The sequence below is a fragment of the Phyllostomus discolor genome, chromosome 6 (genome assembly GCF_004126475.2).
Source record: "Phyllostomus discolor isolate MPI-MPIP mPhyDis1 chromosome 6, mPhyDis1.pri.v3, whole genome shotgun sequence".
Lineage (NCBI taxonomy): Eukaryota > Metazoa > Chordata > Mammalia > Chiroptera > Phyllostomidae > Phyllostomus > Phyllostomus discolor.
The window spans coordinates 16,065,871-16,082,662 of NC_040908.2; the positions used below are offsets into that span (position 1 = coordinate 16,065,871).

Genomic DNA, 16,792 nt, shown 5'->3' on the forward strand with positions numbered 1-16,792 from the left:
ACAGACTATTCCAAAAAATCCAGAATGATGGAAGACTTCCAATCCTCTTTTTATGAAGCTAGCATCATCCTAATCCCAAAACCAGATAAAGACACAACAAAGAAAGAAAACTTCAGGCCAATATCACTGATGAACATACACGCTAAAATCCTCAACAAAATATTGGCAAACTGCATCCAACAATATATTAAAAAGATCATACACCATGACCAAGTGGGATTCATCCCAGGGATGCAAGGATGGTTCAATATTTGCAAATCAGTAAATGTAATACATCACATAAACAAAAGCAAAGACAAAGATCACATGATCATATCAATAGATGTGGAAAAAGTATTTGATAAGGCACAGCACCTATTTTTGATAAAAACACTCAGCAAAGTGGGAATAGAGGGAGTATTCCTCAACATAATAAAGGCCATATATGAGAGACCTACAGCCAACATCAGACTCAATGGGCAAAAACTAAAATATTTTCAACTAAGATCAGGAACAAGACAAGGTTGTCCACTTTCACCACTTCTATTCAATATAGTACTGGCAGTTTTAGCCACAGCAATCAGACAAGAAAAGGAAATAAAAGGCATCCAAATCAGAAAGGAGGAAACAAAACTGTCACTGTTTGCAGATGACATGATAGTGTACATAGAAAATACTATAGACTCCACCAAAAAAACTGCTTGACCTAATAAATGAATTTGGCAAAACTGTGGGATACAAAGTCAATATCCAGAAATCAAAGGCATTTTTGTATACCAACAATGAAACAGCGGAAACAGAAATCAGGAAAAAAATCCCATTTGACATAGCAAAAAGAAAAATAAAATACCTAGGAATAAATCGAACCAAGGAAGTAAAAGACCTGTATAAAGAAAACTACACAACACTGAAGAAAGAAATTAAGGAAGACACAAACAAATGGAAACATATACCATGTTCATGGATTGGAAGAATTAACATCATCAAAATGTCCATACTACCCAAAGCAATGTACAGATTCAATGCAATACCTATTAAAGTACCAATGGCATACTTCACAGACATAGAACAAACACTTCAAAAATTTATATGGAACCATAAACGACCCCGAATAGCTGCTGCAGTTTTGAGAAAGAAAAAGTAGGAGGGATCACAATACCTGATACCAAACTGTATTACAAGGCCACTGTAATCAAAACAGCCTGGTACTGGCATAAAAACAGGCACATGGACCAAAGGAACATAACAGAGAGCCTAGAAATAAGCCCAAGTCTTTACGGTCAGTTAATATTTGACAAAGGGGGCAGCAACATAAAATGGAGTAGAAACAGTTTCTTCAACAAATGGTGTTGGGAAAACTGGACAGCTACGTGCAACAAAAAAATGAAACTCAAGCACTAGCTTACACCATACACAAAAATAAATTCAAGGTGGATAAAAGATTTAAATATAAGCCATGTCACCATTAAAGTCCTAGAGGAAAACATAGGCAGGAAAATCTCAGATATTTCACGCGGCAACATTTTTACTGATACGTCCCCCAGAGCGAGGGACATAAAGGAAAGAATAAACAAATGGGATCTCATCAAAATAAAAAGCTTCTGCACAGCTAAAGAAAACAGTATTCAAATAAAAAGAGAACCAACTGTATGGGAAAACATATTTATCAATGATACCTCAGACAAGGGTTTAATCTCCAAAATATATAAAGAACTGACACGACTCCACTCTAAGAAGACAAGCAACCCAATTAAAAAATGGGCAAAGGGCTTGAACAGACACTTCTCCAAGGAGGACATAAAGAGGATCCAGGAACATGAAAAGATGCTCAATATCGCTAGCTATCAGAGAGATGCAAATTAAAACTACAATGAGATACCACTTTACATCAGTCAGAATGGCCATCATAAACAAAGCAACAAACAAGTGTTGGAGAGGTTGTGCAGAAAAGGGGACCCTAGTACACTGTGGGTGGGATTGTAGACTGGTACAACCACTATGGAAAACAGTATGGAATTTTCTAAAAAACTAAAAATGGATATGCCTTTTGACCCAGCAATTCCACTGCTAGGATTATATCCTAAGAACCCTGAAACACCAATCCAAAAGAACCTAGGCACCCCAATAGCAACACAATTTATAATAGGTGCTGGAAGCAACCTAGATGCCCATCAGTAAATGAATGGATCAAAAAACTATGGTACATTTACACAATGGAATTCTATGCAGCAGAAAGAAAGAAGGAGCTCCTACCTTTTGCAACAGCTTGGATGGAGCTAGAAACCATTATGCTAAGCGAAACAAGCCAGGCAGTGAAAGACAAATACCATATGATCTCACCTTTAACAGGAACCTAAACAACAAAACAAAGAAACAAGCAAAATATAACCAAAGACACTGAAATAAAGAACAGACTGACAGAGTTCAGAGGGGAGAGGGGAGGGAATTTCAGCCGAATTTCAGGGGAAAAGGGGAAGGGTTTACAGGAACGATTATAAAGGACACACGGATAAAAACTAGGGGTGGGTGGAAATGGGAGGGAGGCGGGGAGGGCTGGGTCGGTGGGTTGGGATGGGAGTAAAAGACAGAAAATTGTACTGCAACAACAATTAAAATAAAATAAAAAAAAAGAATCGCTTGAGGCCATTTGCTGTGATTACCCCCTTCCTGCCATCTATCTGGTCAGGCCCTAACCTTTCTATTCCTGGGGCTGAAGGGTTTTCAGATTTCACCTCATTGACATCTCCGATGGCCGTGGCCCAGAACCTGCTGTTACGTCACGTTCTGCCCTTTGTTTAAAAATGTACCCACTAAGTACAACTTAACTTTTTCTTGAAAGTGTTACCCAGAATTAACCAGTTCTTTGGGGCTATTCAATACTTCACTAAAAGGCCCAGACATAAATATTTTATACCGACTTTCTTCTCTCTCTATTTTCAGGTATGTGTCCTTAGCGCTTCAGCATGTCCTCCTGGGCTGACCCTGTTTTGTACCCAATGCAGGGTGAGGGCGTGGCCCTCTTATTATCAGGCTGAGGGACAGCTAGATGCAAGAAACCTTTATTTTATAGTTTTGGAATGTATTTATATTTTGGAACATATCTGGTGGATGGTGGGAGATAGGGGAAGTATAATCTCAGATAAAAGGATGTTACTGCCCTGGCTGGTGTGGCTCAGTGGACTGAGCGCCAGACTGCGAGCCAAAGGGTCGCCAGTTTGATTCCCAGTCAGGGCACGTGCCTGGGTTGCGGGCCAGGTCCCCAGTAGGGAGTGTGCAACAGGTAACCACACAGTGATGTTTCCTTCTCTTTCTCCCTCCCTTCCCCTCTCTCCAAAGATAAATAAATCTTTTTTAAAAATATAGGCCTGGCTGGTGTAGCTCAGTGGATTGAGCACGGGCTGCGAACCAAAGTGTCGCAGGTTCGATTCCCAGTCAGGGCACATGCCTGGGTTGCGGGCCAGGTCCCCAGTGGGGGCCACATGAGAGGTAACCACACATTGATGTTTAAAAAATACATACATAGAAACCCTCTTTAGATTTGTATCTTAAAGGGATTGACTATTCTTTCTAAACAACAAAAAGGACACTGCTATGGTTGGGAACAAACAGGGCTGGGAATCCTTAGGCCTTCGATTCAGTGTGTTTACTTACAGTGCATTTAGGTAGCGCCTTCATCCTGCTGTGAGTGTGGCTTTCTAAAACCGCGGTGGGTCAGCCGGTAGGAGAGGGGGAAGAATTACCACTGTTCTGTCACAGGATGGAGAAGATAAACCAGGGACCTGTGACCACAGAGCACGCCCGAGGCCGAGGTGGGGCAGGTCACTCACTCGTTCTGCAACACCCCTTTCTGTGGATGACTTTTCCATGTCTCTCTAGTCTGTTTCTGTGTCTGCACTTGTTTGCATGTACATGCATGTGCTCAAGCACACCCCCCAGCCCCCACATGCCTCATTCATTTGTGCTAAGCTTTCTGGCCATGTCTCTATCTCTTTTTTTTCAATGTATGAGAAGTTAGCAGGTGGTAACATCAATAACTATAACAGCAGCCCTGTCCTTTGTACCGGCTGTGTTCATACGTGTGACTTCTCTTTCGCTTTCACGTCTTTGTCTCCTCTGCTCTCACAAAGCTGCTCTGGACAGGACGCCTGAAAATGCGGCGGTCCCCCAGGGGAGAGAGCCCAGAGGCCCCTCTCTGCAGGGAGGCAGACACTGCTTCACGGACAGGAGCCGCCTGGCGAGCCAGCTCGCCCTCAGCGGGGCCACAGGTCAGAGCTGCGGAGATAAAAGCTGCCTTCAGAGCTGAGTTACCCTAAACGTCTCCGACAGGGGAACCTGAGGGTGTTTTAATGGCTCCTGCAGCGGCTGCTCGGTTGGCTGCTCTGGTGCGTGCTCAGTCTCCTGCCGCTCCCCGAGGGAAAGTCAGAGACACAGGAGGGAAGAGAAAGGTCACAAAGAAACACACTCTCCTGAAAGTAGAACAGTAAAAATTAAGTTAAGGGACGCCTCGGGGCTAATTTGGTGATATCCTCCCCCCCACCCCACCCCCTCTGTTGGCTTCCGGCCAGAGCTGTGTTAACGAGCATTTGATATTGTGTGGGGGCTGGGGACTCGCCCATCTGGTGGCTGCACCTAATGGATTTGGTTTTGAGGCTTAAGTGGGAAGAGGCGGTGGTTCGAATCCGAGCTTTGCCACCCTCAGGCCTGAAGAGTCATTGATTTCTGCCCTTATCTGCCCTTGTCCCCAGACTGGGGGGAGGAAGCCTGGGTCTGATGTTGCCTATGGGGGTGATGCTGCCTCCCATGGTAGGTCCTCTGGCTCCTGAGAGGGAGGTCACACTGCGGGAGGCCAGGGCCTCTCACTGCTTCGTTCGTAGTCGTTCTTGCTTACTGTGGCTCTAAGTCGCAAAGGGCAAAACCCTGACAAGCCCTTCGTGACCACAACACCTCAGGCAGACGGGCCGAAGGAGGGGCAGGCAGCCCGAGCGGCCCAGTGGTTTGGAGCTAGGAAGAACCAATGGCCCCTGGGTCTGGATCCCAGGCCCCTTGAGATAAACTGGAGAATGGGACACGTGCAAAAGCGGGAAATCCAAATGTCAAGGGCAGAAAGGAAAGGAAGAGAAGGCAACGTCTATAAGACTAGAGGCTATGTAAAAGAAGGGGAGAGAGACTTCTCCCCTATTCCTGCCTGCAGTGCAGCGTCGTGGCTGGAGATGCAGTGGCCATGAGGCCACAGGGATAAGAAAAGACAAGAAGATCACAGAGATACGAGTCTCCACATCGTCAGGCATTGAACGAGTGCGAGTGGTCACAGATGAGGCTGCCGAACTAACATCAGCAGTTACGGGGCTGGACCCTTCTTTGGGCTCCCGGAAGTGGCTGGGTCAGTCTTCAGTGGGAATGGAGCCTCCGAGAACCCAGATCTCCCACCTCCTTGCATGAGAACTCCACTGAGCAGACTCCCACTGCTGCCCCTCAAACAACACCACCAGCCTGGACTGGGGCCGGGCTCCCCTGGCTGCTTGAGACATGGCATGTGGCCTGCAGCCTGTCATCCCTGGTGGAGAGCCAGGCCTGGGTCACTTCCCCAGCCCTGCCTGCTCCGCCCAGGCTGCTTCCCTTTCTCCACTGGCCCTCTGCTGTGTCTCCACACACTTCATGGTCAAGGCCATTAGAATTTATGAGAATTACAGTTATGTCATGGGGGGCCTTGGAAGTTTCCCCAGGCCACAGCAGCCCAGGAGTGAAAAGTAGGATCTTAATATTAACAGCAGATTGTGTTATCCTGGTGCACTCTCGAAGGAATGTGAAGTTTTCTCCCTTAACACTCTCCTCCTTCTAGTACACATGCTCTGTCTCCCACTGTCGTCTCCGTGTCCTTAACTTGTTTATTTCCTTACATCACTATCTGAGACCATCTCCTCTGTACGCCTGCCTATTGTATGTCTCCCCAGTCAGTGTGTACGCGCTACAGGAGCAGGGCTTAGCTGGCTTTGTTCACCGCCTTTTCTCCAGGACCCAAAACAGTGCTGGTCACAGATCTGAAGGTGAACGATAAAGCCTTGGTAAACAAACACCAAAAACAAAACCAAAGAGAAAGAAGAAAGTGGGCCAGGCACCAGCCCCCACATCCACATGAGTGGTCGGAAGGGGAACTCACACGTGCTGGCAGTACCGCCTGTGGTCAGTGGAAACACCCGTGGCCCTCTGCAGCTCCTGTATTAGGAGGAGGCTATGCAGGGCGGAGTGACCCAGAGGAGTTCTGGTGGCATGGACGGAGGTTTGCTGAGAGGCGTTTTGTCTCTGACCCAGGACTGCACAGCAGAAGGAAGGGAGGTGCTCTAGGGGCCAGCACACGCCTCCGCATACTCATTCACACACACACTAGCACACACGCATATTTGTGAACCCCCACCCATGTTGCTGAGGTCCAGGGAGCCCTGCAATCTGTAAGAACGCGCTCCAGTCCTACTCCTTAGTGGTGTGGACACTCCACTGCCCCGAGGGTGGATGGAGTGCAGCCATCCAGTGGAGAGACTAATTCGTGGACTAGTTCGTGGGGTCCCAGTCATAAAGCTGCTGGAGGGAAAAGAAGTGGTTCTCTTCTCCAAGGAGCTACTCGAGGCCGGGGAGTGTTTCTGATGCTTAGTTAGGTGACCGGACAAGCTTGAGGTACGGCTTATTTTCCTTGCTTGTTAACCTTGATCCCGGAAGAGGATCATTCAGTCTGTCAGTACTTAATAAATAATAATTACATATAATTATTTAATTGTATAAATAATAAATGGCGCCCACTTATGTATTATAAATAATATAAGTCAAAGCTAATTAAATAAACTTATTTGATTATGACTTACTAATAATTAAATAAGATTTGCTCTCACATTATTTTGAAGTAACTGTCAGTATTCACTACAAAAACCAAATCAACCCTCCCGGACACAGTCACCTGGGATTTGCTTGAAACACTTCCTGGAAAAAGTTCTGGAGTCCCCATTGTGACTGAGACCTTGACAAGCTTTAGAAGACTAAAATGTCTCTTTCAATTTATGCCGATGAGTGGGTCTTTCGGACAATCCTCGCCCCCCACGCCTTGTTCATTTCCCCCAAGAGGAGCTGGAGGGCTTCGCCGGCAAACTGACAATCAGCTGGGTTGGGAGAACTGATTAAACAGGAGAACCCAAAATGCAAAATACCTGTCCCCCTACCTTTTTTTTTGTGAACGTGGCCAGGTTTAAGAGGCCAGAAACTGGAATTTCCTTGAGACTTTGGCACAGATCTGGAGGGAACATCCCCAGAGCACACACACACGTACCAACATGAGTGCCCAGCTCGCAGCTCAGGGAGGGGGAGAAATATGAACACCCTGAAAACTCAGAGCGGGCAGCATATGAAGGATGAGTGAATCGGCCCGTTTTAATAACAACCTTAGTAACAATATCACTGAACACTTGAGATTAGTACATTCCTTTGTACCTCTCAGAGCCTGTTAGAAGTGACCTCATTGGCTCACCCGACAGCGGGCTCTGAGAAGGAGCCGTGGCAGGTCCAGTCATTACCCCTGCTTCACGGACCAGGGGAACCCGGGCCTAGAGGGCTCGATTCTCCGGAAGTCGCACAGCTACGGCCTTGGTTTCTGGGATTCTTCGGTGATGCACTTAGCATCTTGCTGTTACCGGGGACTCAGTAGGTAGGTGCTTTGTGAATATTTGTGTCTGCGGGCTCTAAGGTGGTCCCCGCAAATCTCTACCTCCTGGTCGTCACATCCTTGCATAATCCCCTTCCTTTTAGTATGAGCAAGCCTGTGGGGTTGCTTCTAACTAACAGAATACAGCCAATGTATTGTTGCGGTTTTGTTACATAAAATTGTAACTTTCGTCTCGTTGGCAGTCCCGCCACACAGGGGTGGGAAAAATAGGTTTATAGTTGTGAGTACACGAAGCACAGTTTATTCTTGTATTAGTAATTAATTAATTAATTAATGTACTACTACTACTTATTATTAACCTACTTGTGCCCAGCCCTGTATATACTTCCCTATACTTTTTTCCTCTCCCTGCACCAGGAGCTGCCAATAGCCATGTGAGCTCGGAATGATGACTCCTTCCCTATTCCAACTTCCAGATGAGTCCCTAGCCCTGGCTAGCCCCCTGATTGTAACCTTATGGGAAATTAAGAAGCAGTGGACCCAGCTGAGCTGCTGTTGGTTTCCTGACCCACAGAAACTAATATAACAAATGCATGTTATTTTAAGCTGTTACATTATAGTAATTGGTTACGAAGCAATAGATAACGATCCCGTCTCTCCAAAGCGCCTGCTCGCAGCCAGTACTTTCTTTGGCCTTCTTATCTTTTGTGTCAGCACCCAGTGTGGAGGGCACAGGGTGGGCTGAGGTCCTCCCTGGCGCCCCCTTCCTCCCTGACTCGGTGATGGCTATGGTAATTCCACCTCCTGTTGCTTTTCCTCTTCACCCTGGAGGAGCCAAATGGGAGGAATCCCCTTTTGTGATCTAGAGTTAGGATTGCAGTCTTTCTCCTCCTAGTTCCTCTGACCAGCTCCAAGCCCAGATGAATCTGAACAGAGTAACATCTAACTGTCCAGGACCACTGAAGCTTTGCTGCAACAAGCACGGAGCTGAATGGGCTCCGAGGGGACGCAGGGTTGTTTTGCAGGCGGAACCAGCAAGTCTGGGAGAGAGACGATAATTAAAAGTGAACTCCCCAAGTAATAAGTGCCTAATGCACTTGCACTGATGGAGGGGCCTTTAGTGTTCTGCTAGTCTTGGAGCTAAATGACCCTAATCAAGGCGCGCTGAGACGAGAGTTCTTGGACCATTTATTGGCTCCCACTTATGTGACCTTTCACCGAAGCAAATGGGAAAAAACAGCTTGTTTTCTCAGGCCAGCCGGGGGAGAGAGACAGAATGAGTTTTCTCCGCCACTAAGAGGAGCCGTGGCATGGTGCTGAGGCATTTTGTCTTCGGTTTGCCGTAATTCCAACTGCTAGTCTACCATGTTGGGCCAGAGACTCGTGAGTTGACTTGGAGTCTGTCAGAGCTGCGTAATGCTGTGCTATTTCTCCAGTGGGGGTCCAGGGTTGGGCATTTCTAAAGTAACACTATTGATTCCTGGCTTTCTCAAAGGTCACTGGAGTTCTTAAAAAAAGGGGTGATCAGTGTAATTTGCAAAGTACCCATCATGGATGAAGACCTTCTCACCCTCCCGGGCGGGCGAGATGTAGTCAGAGCCGTGGGGCAGGGATCCTGTGCTAATTCCAGGTGTGCGTGATGGGAAATCAGAAAGGGACCCCCAGTCTGTCTTGTGCTGGGGTGACATGGCTTCGCGCCGGGCTCACGTGACCCCAGCTCAGGGTGGCAGAGCATTCAAGAGTGGCACCAGCACAGGGCTTGGCCCAGAGCAGGCACTCGGCCCATGCTGGTTCAAATGAACTCGGCTTGACGTGACTTTTCTCTTTTTTAGCATTCGGATTCAGGGAATTGTCAAAACATTGGCTAGAAAGCAACGATATTTTCTGCACTGAGCACGGAGTCAAATCTCCTGAACGGGCAGAGGAAATGGGTCAGTGGGGATGCAGCAGGAGTTTCTCCCACAGCGGGGCCAGCATCTGGGCGGCATTTGGGATTGTTCCCGGGAGCGTGGGGTGCGTGGGGGGGGTGGCTCTGGAGTGTGCTGGGCTGAGTCTGGACCCTGAGTCTGGACCCTGGCTCTGCAATGTGCTGCTGGGCGAGCCCCAGAGCCTTTCTGACTCCGTTTCCTCAACTCTAGAGTGGGGGGAAGAGCTATGGCTCAGGTAAGACCCGAATCCACTCACATGACCCTTCCACCAAGCCTGCGGGTGCAAACACTGAGAACGTCAGCACCGTGTTTCAAGGTGGGAGAACACAGGCACAGGAAGGAGACGGCAGTGGCTTGAAGTGAGGGGCACAGCTGGGACTTGAACAAAGGTCATCTGTGCACTTAAAGGCCGTGCCACATTGCTTCCTGATAATGATGTCATCCTCAGGGAGCCTGGGGGAGCCTGGACAGATCGAACGAGATACACCGAACATGCGGAGTAGCTGTGGGCCGTGTACAGATGAAAGGGGGCAGCCGGCACACAGGGAGCGCTCCCTGGGGCTCTCTGTTGCAGGCAGGCACTCTGCCCGGGGAGCCTTCAATTCTAACCCATTGCCATCATCGGGTCCCTGGGGAAGTGCCTTCTCTCCCTCGGTGCCCAGCAGCCCCCCGAGCCCCGGTGCTGGCCACCCCTTGGGGGTATGTGGACTGGCTCTCCAGCGTGCAGAGCTGCTCGCGCTGGAAGGGACTCCTTGACGTCGGTAATGGGGATCATGAGTCACGAATTAGCTGCACGCCACCTCTCCGCCCGGAGTGGAGTCGTGTTTGGGGAGGGAGATGCACCCAGATGAAGAGTGACATCCTGATTGGGACGGAGCCAGACCTGCCGCAGTGACTGGGGGCCCACGAGCCTCATTAGGGCTGGTGCCTCGTGTGTCATCACTACTTTGTTTGCTGTAAATAGATGAGAATCTGAAATGAGTAAAATGAGGAGGACGGGAAGCACGTGGTTGAACAGTGGGCCAGCTGAGCAGGGAAATGCCAGCGCCCTGACCGGTGCCAGGGGCTGCATCCAGGGCGCCCCAGGCCCGCCTGACTCTCAGAGCGGCCACCCCCAGCTGAGTGGGGGCCGACGGAGTGCCGTCCGCGTGCCCCGTGAAGGCTGGGCGGCCAGAGGGCCGCGGTCCGCTGCAGTGGGCGGCTCTCTGACATGTGTGCGGGGGCACCGCGTGCCTGGGGCGCTGTTCTGAAAATTGGGGAAGAGGCAGGTGTGCTGTGTTTAAGCAAAACCCGACGTCAGAAACAAGGTTTCTCAGAGGTGAGAGATTCCTCTGGAAGGCCTTTTCAACAGTGGGACTCCTTTAAAATGTCTTCATCACAACTGTGCCCTTCCAAATGTTACCTGTGTTAGAAAACTTTATTTTTTTTATGCGATTAAAAGCCCCATTCTTTAGCCTTTCACATTAGCTGTATAACTTGGGGCAAAGTTACTTAACCCCTGTGGGCCTCAGTTACCTCGTCTGTGAAAGGGGCATCACAGTGCAGCACGAACACACGTGCTGCATACGGGAGAGCCCGCCGCAGTGGCCGGCACACAGCCCTGTGCAGCGGCCAGGGCTTACCAGTGCCGCGGGAAGAGCAGACAGCAGGGAGCGAGGCCTCGGCTGTCTGACAGATGAACCCTCTCACAGGGATGCCCGTGGCCCTGAGCCCACTCCTCGCCTCCCCACGGCCCAGGCTCCTTCTCTGTGTTGAGAAAGTTGGGCTGCCCTCTGGCACGCCTAAAACATTGTTTCAGATCGTGCTTTCCTTGAGTGTTCATTACAAATGCAGAGTCTGACCTCCTGTTCTCAGACATCCCGATCCCACAGCCCCTTGGAGCCCAGGAATCTGCGTTTTTGATGAGCAGCACCTGAGGGTCCCCTTTCCCCAGCCAGGTGACCAGAGCAGATGGTATGAGGGCACACAGGAGAAACGCCTGGTTACTGGTGGCTGACCTGCTCGCTGCGGCACCCCTGAAGTCCAGGGTTCTGTCGCCCAGCATTTCCAGGGGGGAAAGCTGTTAATGAGGCAACCAACCCAGGAGCCCACTCTGAGCGTCTCCCCAGAGTGGGTGGGGCTTCCCGGCCCTCCTACTGTTACTGGTTTCCTGGGCTTCCATCGCCTGGGGCCTTCTGCCTCCACAACTGGCCAAGCCCTATGGCTACAGCAGGAATCCCGGCCTCCTTGCTGCCCAGACCTGGCACCAGGCTGCCTGCAGTGCCAACAGGTATAAGATGACAGGGTTTTTGAAGTTGGGTTGGAATACATTTATTTACTCTGGAGCTGGGTAAATCTTTACTGTTAGGCGATGCTGCTGAAGCGAGCGTGGCTGGGGCCGCGGGGCCTGAGGGCAGAGGGCTCTGACAGAAACGAAGACCCCTGGTGAGTGAGAGAGAGGACAGGTTCTGGGCGAGGCGGGCTGGTCCGGCACAGCCTGCCCTCCAGCAAAGCCGTCACCCCCCGAAGGGCGTGCTTGGGACGTAATGGCTCTAGCTACAAATTCTATTAACTCTAATAGTTGTTCTGCGGTGAATGGATAACGCATTTAGCAGAAATAGACCCAATCAATTTATATGAAACACATAAAACTTCCTCATCGGAATTGGCATCTGTTCTTGAACCACAGGGGCGTTACGTGGGAATGGACAGTCTGTCACTCTTCCTCCTGGGTGCATTAGCAGTGCCATGGGTTAATTAGGGAGCTGGGCCACACGCAGCTTGGGCTCCCTCATGCCGCACCCCTTCACCCCCAGACCCAGGGAGCTGGGGGCGGGGAGGGACCTGGAGACCGTCTGCTTCAAACCCCGACTTTTGAAAACACCAGTTTCCACCGTTGTCTGTGTGTCTGTGAGCCCCTCTTACACGAGCTCTGTGGACTGCGTGTGGGCTGACATGTCCAGGCATCAGACACGGGGAGGGAAGGCGTGCAGAGGTGGGACCACCCAGGGTCACAGCTTGCTGGAGCAGGCCAGCCAGGGCCATGCCCAGGGGCTCTGGCTCCTGGTCCAGTGCTCTTTTCATGACCCTACACATTTTTAATGACCACTTCCCCTGCCCACACGGCCCATTTGGTAAGAGAGGTGTACTCGGAAAATGGTAAACCAAGTCTCATCGGCGGCCTCGGGGCCCAGACTGTGGTGTGATGCCAGGACTCCATGGGTCAGGGTTACCTGCAGGCTGGGCCCAGGGTTTAGGCTGGTCCTCAATTGAACTGAATTGATTCCTTTCCACTCTCCCTACACAGCCTGCGAGCTGGTAGGAGAAGAAGAGAGGGGTCAGGAAGCTGAGGCGGGGTCACCAGCCCTTGGGGGTCCTGCCTGTCATAACCTGGGCTTTTAGAGAGAAGCAGGATGGCGGAGCCTGTTCACGCCTCCTCACCCCTAATGTTCATTAGAGAGAGAGGGTGGGGGGCGGGGAGAGGAGAGCGCGCTAGCTCTGGAGCTCTGTGATTGCATTATCCCAGCCATTTGGTTAGTGTAATTGTATGTGCAAAGCTGACAAATGTAATTTTCTCAGACTTAATACTTGCCCCATTTTCTCTCTCAGTTTCTTTCTGATTAGCTAAAGTGACTCAGGCTTCCGAGAACACTTGGGGAGGTACCTGGCCGGGCTCTCCCCTGCCTGGCTGCTCAGCTCTGCCCCAGGGGCTAGGGGTGAGTGACCCAGGTGTCGGGCCCTCCTGGGAGCGTGGGAGCGGGGAGGACTGGCTTGGAAGAAGTGAGGAGTGTTCAGGGAAACTTGGAAGCTTCCTGAGTGACTGTCTTCCGAAACCGCCTTTGCCTTTCCAGGAGCTGCTCCAGCTCCTGCCAAGAGGAGAGCGGAAATGCCACCAGCCGCCCGCGTTCCAGCCCAGCAGGAATGGACGGCACTGAACTTTGGGAAGAAAATCTTATTAGCTCGTCTCCTCTGACAATTGATTTGTTAACTGGTCGGGCAGGGGCTCTCAGCTGGGACGAGCTACCTGCTCTTTTCCTTTTTTGCTGATGATCTCTGATCGGAGACCTGGATGCTTGGAAGAAGCTTGGCTGGCTGAAACAATGTGGACGTCAGGGCCACAGGCCGGTGCCCTGCCTTGCCAGCTGTGGGCACCTGCATTTTTCTCCATCACCTTCCTCACCCCTGCAGTGCTAACAGCAGCAGCTGCCCCTGGGCCACAGTGAGGAGGGGAGGGGCTGACCTGGGGAACGCCCTCGTCCTGGGCCAGGCAGGCTCACCAATTACTCCTCCCCTTTCCTTTCCCTCCTGGGCCCCAGCCTTCCCAGCCTCTCCAGGGGAGCTCCCGGGGAGGACCACTGAGTTTGGGTTCAGCTTCCAGCTGCAGGCTGTGATCTGCCGGGTCCCAGGCCACCTGGCTCCCCTGGGCTGCAAGCTCCAGAACAGTGAGTGTGGGCCCGTCTTGTCCCCGCTGTGCTCGGCTGTGGGCGGTGCCACCACAGCAGTGTTTCCTCTGGTGATTAGTTCTGAGTGGGTGTGGCCCTGACCTCAGCCTCCCACTGAGCCTGCCGGACCCCTCCTCCTCCAGGACCCCTCCTCCTCCAGGACCCCTCCTCTCCCTACACTTCTCTCCTTGTAGGCACGTAGCTTGGCCTCAATCATCTGTCTACCTATACTCTCCTTGTCTGGTCTGTGAGTCCTTCGAACTCCTGACCTGGATCTTGTTCTGCTCAGCCCAGCTGAGTGCTGGACTGCCCTCACAGGAAGTGTGCAAGAACCGTGGGTGGGTCTAGATTCAAGCTGGCGAGAGTGAACCTCAACCCTCCCTGACCATGAGGCTGAGTCCTGGCCAAGAGCTGATTCAGAGGGCCCGGTGGACCTTGTCTTGTGGGTGGCGGGGAAAGAAGGCCCTGCTCCCCTCTTCCCCACAAATCCTCCCGATGCAGACAGGGGCACCCGCACCCCCCACTGCCAGGGTCTCAGCAAGGTGGGACTGGGAGATCTGGCCGGCGGGGGGAGAGATGCCTCCTGCTAGTGAAACACAGCAGGGGACGAGGGGTTGGGAGCCTGCCTCAGCTTCTCCCTCAGCTGAGCTGCTCCCCGAGGTGGCAGTGGGTCCCGGGAAAGCACTGGCTTTTTATTTGGTTCTCTAAAGGCTTCCCGAGGAGCCTGCTAAGGCCCAGTGTCCTCTCCCCTTGGAGGTGGAGTTACCCCAGAAGGGGGCCTGGAGACAGAGCGCCGGCCCAAGGCCGCTCGCCCACCACTCCTGCTCCGAGGCTGGGGCCACGCAGCAGAGGCAGGTGTACTCCAGCCGTCGTCATCTCCAGCCTCTCAGGCAGCCACTCGCTTCTCATTTGATCTGCAGGTGGTCGGGGCGCACCACCGCTTTTGAGTCGCTGCATGATTTCATTAGTCTGAGTGGCCATTGGGCAGGCCCTCATCGATCAGCCTTTTAGGACAGCGGGAGCTATACGGCAACAAACCCGAGAGTCAGGCAGGGTGGATGGCTGGGTCCTAAATGCTGGCTGCAGGGGGGCCAGCGGCCGGCGCTGGAGAACTGAGCTCGAGCATTAAGTGCCTACCAGTCAGTCAATAAGTGTATCTGGAGCCCCTGCTATGTAATCAGTGCTGGGGGTGAGGAGGGGCGGCAGCTTGCCGTGATGTTTGCTTCGCATGTCCTGAACTTATCGCAGGAGGCAGTGGTTGACAGAGGGCCAGGAAGTAATGGAGGCAGCTCGGTGGGATGGGGAGGTGGGGAGGGAAGGCTGCTGAAGGGTTAACAGTGGGCTGCCTGCCCCGTGTGCGACGTGTTCATGAACGGTGAACCACGAGGCAGGGTCGGGAAACAGAGGTCGGCGCTCAGGAGGCCAAGTTCCCCTTCCTGTGGAAACGCGAAAAGGTATTTTGGGGTCCTAGTGAAAGGTGAAGGGAGGGGAGGGGAGAGGCGGAGGGAAAGGCCACGCACTCCTCCCCCCCGCTTAGGCGGCCATGAGATCAGGCCGGGGTCAGGGCAGCACAGTTAGTCCTGGTGCGGCTTTCAGAGGACAGAGAGGGAAGGGTGTCTTCCAACGCAGACAGAAGCTACTGTTTACTCAGTGCACAGAGGGCCGATGAGTTGGGCGCAAAGGTATAAACGTCTACTTTTTGTTGGTATTTTGCATTGAGTGAAGATTTCACATTTACACGTAGAAATCGGAGATTTATCATTTCTCTATTGTTATTTCAGTAAAGAATTCTCTTTCATAGGGAAAAGTGTGGGTGAAGCGTGCGCCGCACACCTGCTTCTCCAGGTCACTCCGGTCGGAAGAAGCCTCAGGCTCCCAGGCCGACCCCCCACTAGGCGGAGCCCCTTGTCTGCTGGTGTTGAGCCCAGCAACCTTCATCAGCTTCTCCGGGGCCAGGCTCACGGAGCTACTAACTGCTGAGGAACGTCAGACCGGGTATGAGACTGATTCCAGGAGAGTTCCTCCGGGAACAAAGGGTGGCTGAGCGGCCGCACCCCTGCAGAAGGGTGTGCCAGGGGCTGCAGAGGCCCGTGTTTAAAGGGGCAGAGTCCCCACGAGAAGCCCTGCAGCCTGGGGGCTGCTGCGTCAAGCGGCTTTGGAGGGGAGCCAAGCTTGGGGGAAGTGTGTTGAACCTGACGCTTTGGGGCCGTCAGCCATGATGGGCTGGCCTGCCTTTGTGTGACAGATGACCTTGGTCTTGGGCCCAACAGCCCTTATGAGGAGAAAAGTCTGACAGGAGGCTTGCTTTGCTCAGCAATGGACAGTGGCTTCAGGGACCAGCTTGGGAGGAGACCAGCTTGGTTCTCCTGTGTGTTGGGGCCTGGGTGTCCCCCAGGCACGGGGGAGAGAGGCCCTTTGCACAACTGCCAGGAGCTCCATTGCCCAGGTCATAAGAGAACCAAACGGCTTCCTCCTGGAGCCCCGGAGCTAGAGTACGGACAACGTTCCTTCTGAAGGCTGACATTTTACTCTTTAAACTTAGCTCCCCACCCCAATCAAAACACATATCTTTTTTCTGTCTTTTGAAAAAAAATTTGCTTTGCTGAAATTTGTAAGTTGAACCCTTACCTGTAGGGTCAAAGATGGGGGTCTCCCTCGGTGTGTTTTCCCAGAGTTTCGTCTCCTTGTTCGGGTTTCTCTCAAACAGGTTCCTTGACTTGGGCGCTGTATTCTGCAGCATCTTGTCCTCCCCACTGACTAGAACAGAGAAGACCCCGGTGGCTGAGTTAAGGGGGGCTCTTTAGGGAGAGAGACGGGTA

The 16,792-nt window shown here is 51.8% G+C and overlaps 1 protein-coding gene across 1 annotated transcript in view; it reads right to left on the reverse strand.

Annotated features, from left to right (window-relative positions):
- The window catches only part of ALK (ALK receptor tyrosine kinase), a 103,016-nt gene that overhangs the window by 52,425 nt on the left and 33,799 nt on the right, over positions 1-16,792 (reverse strand). Inside the window, exon 5 of the mRNA XM_036029953.1 lies at positions 16,602-16,730. Coding sequence (XP_035885846.1) covers positions 16,602-16,730 — 129 coding nt within the window. The remainder of the gene's footprint in view (positions 1-16,601; positions 16,731-16,792) is intronic.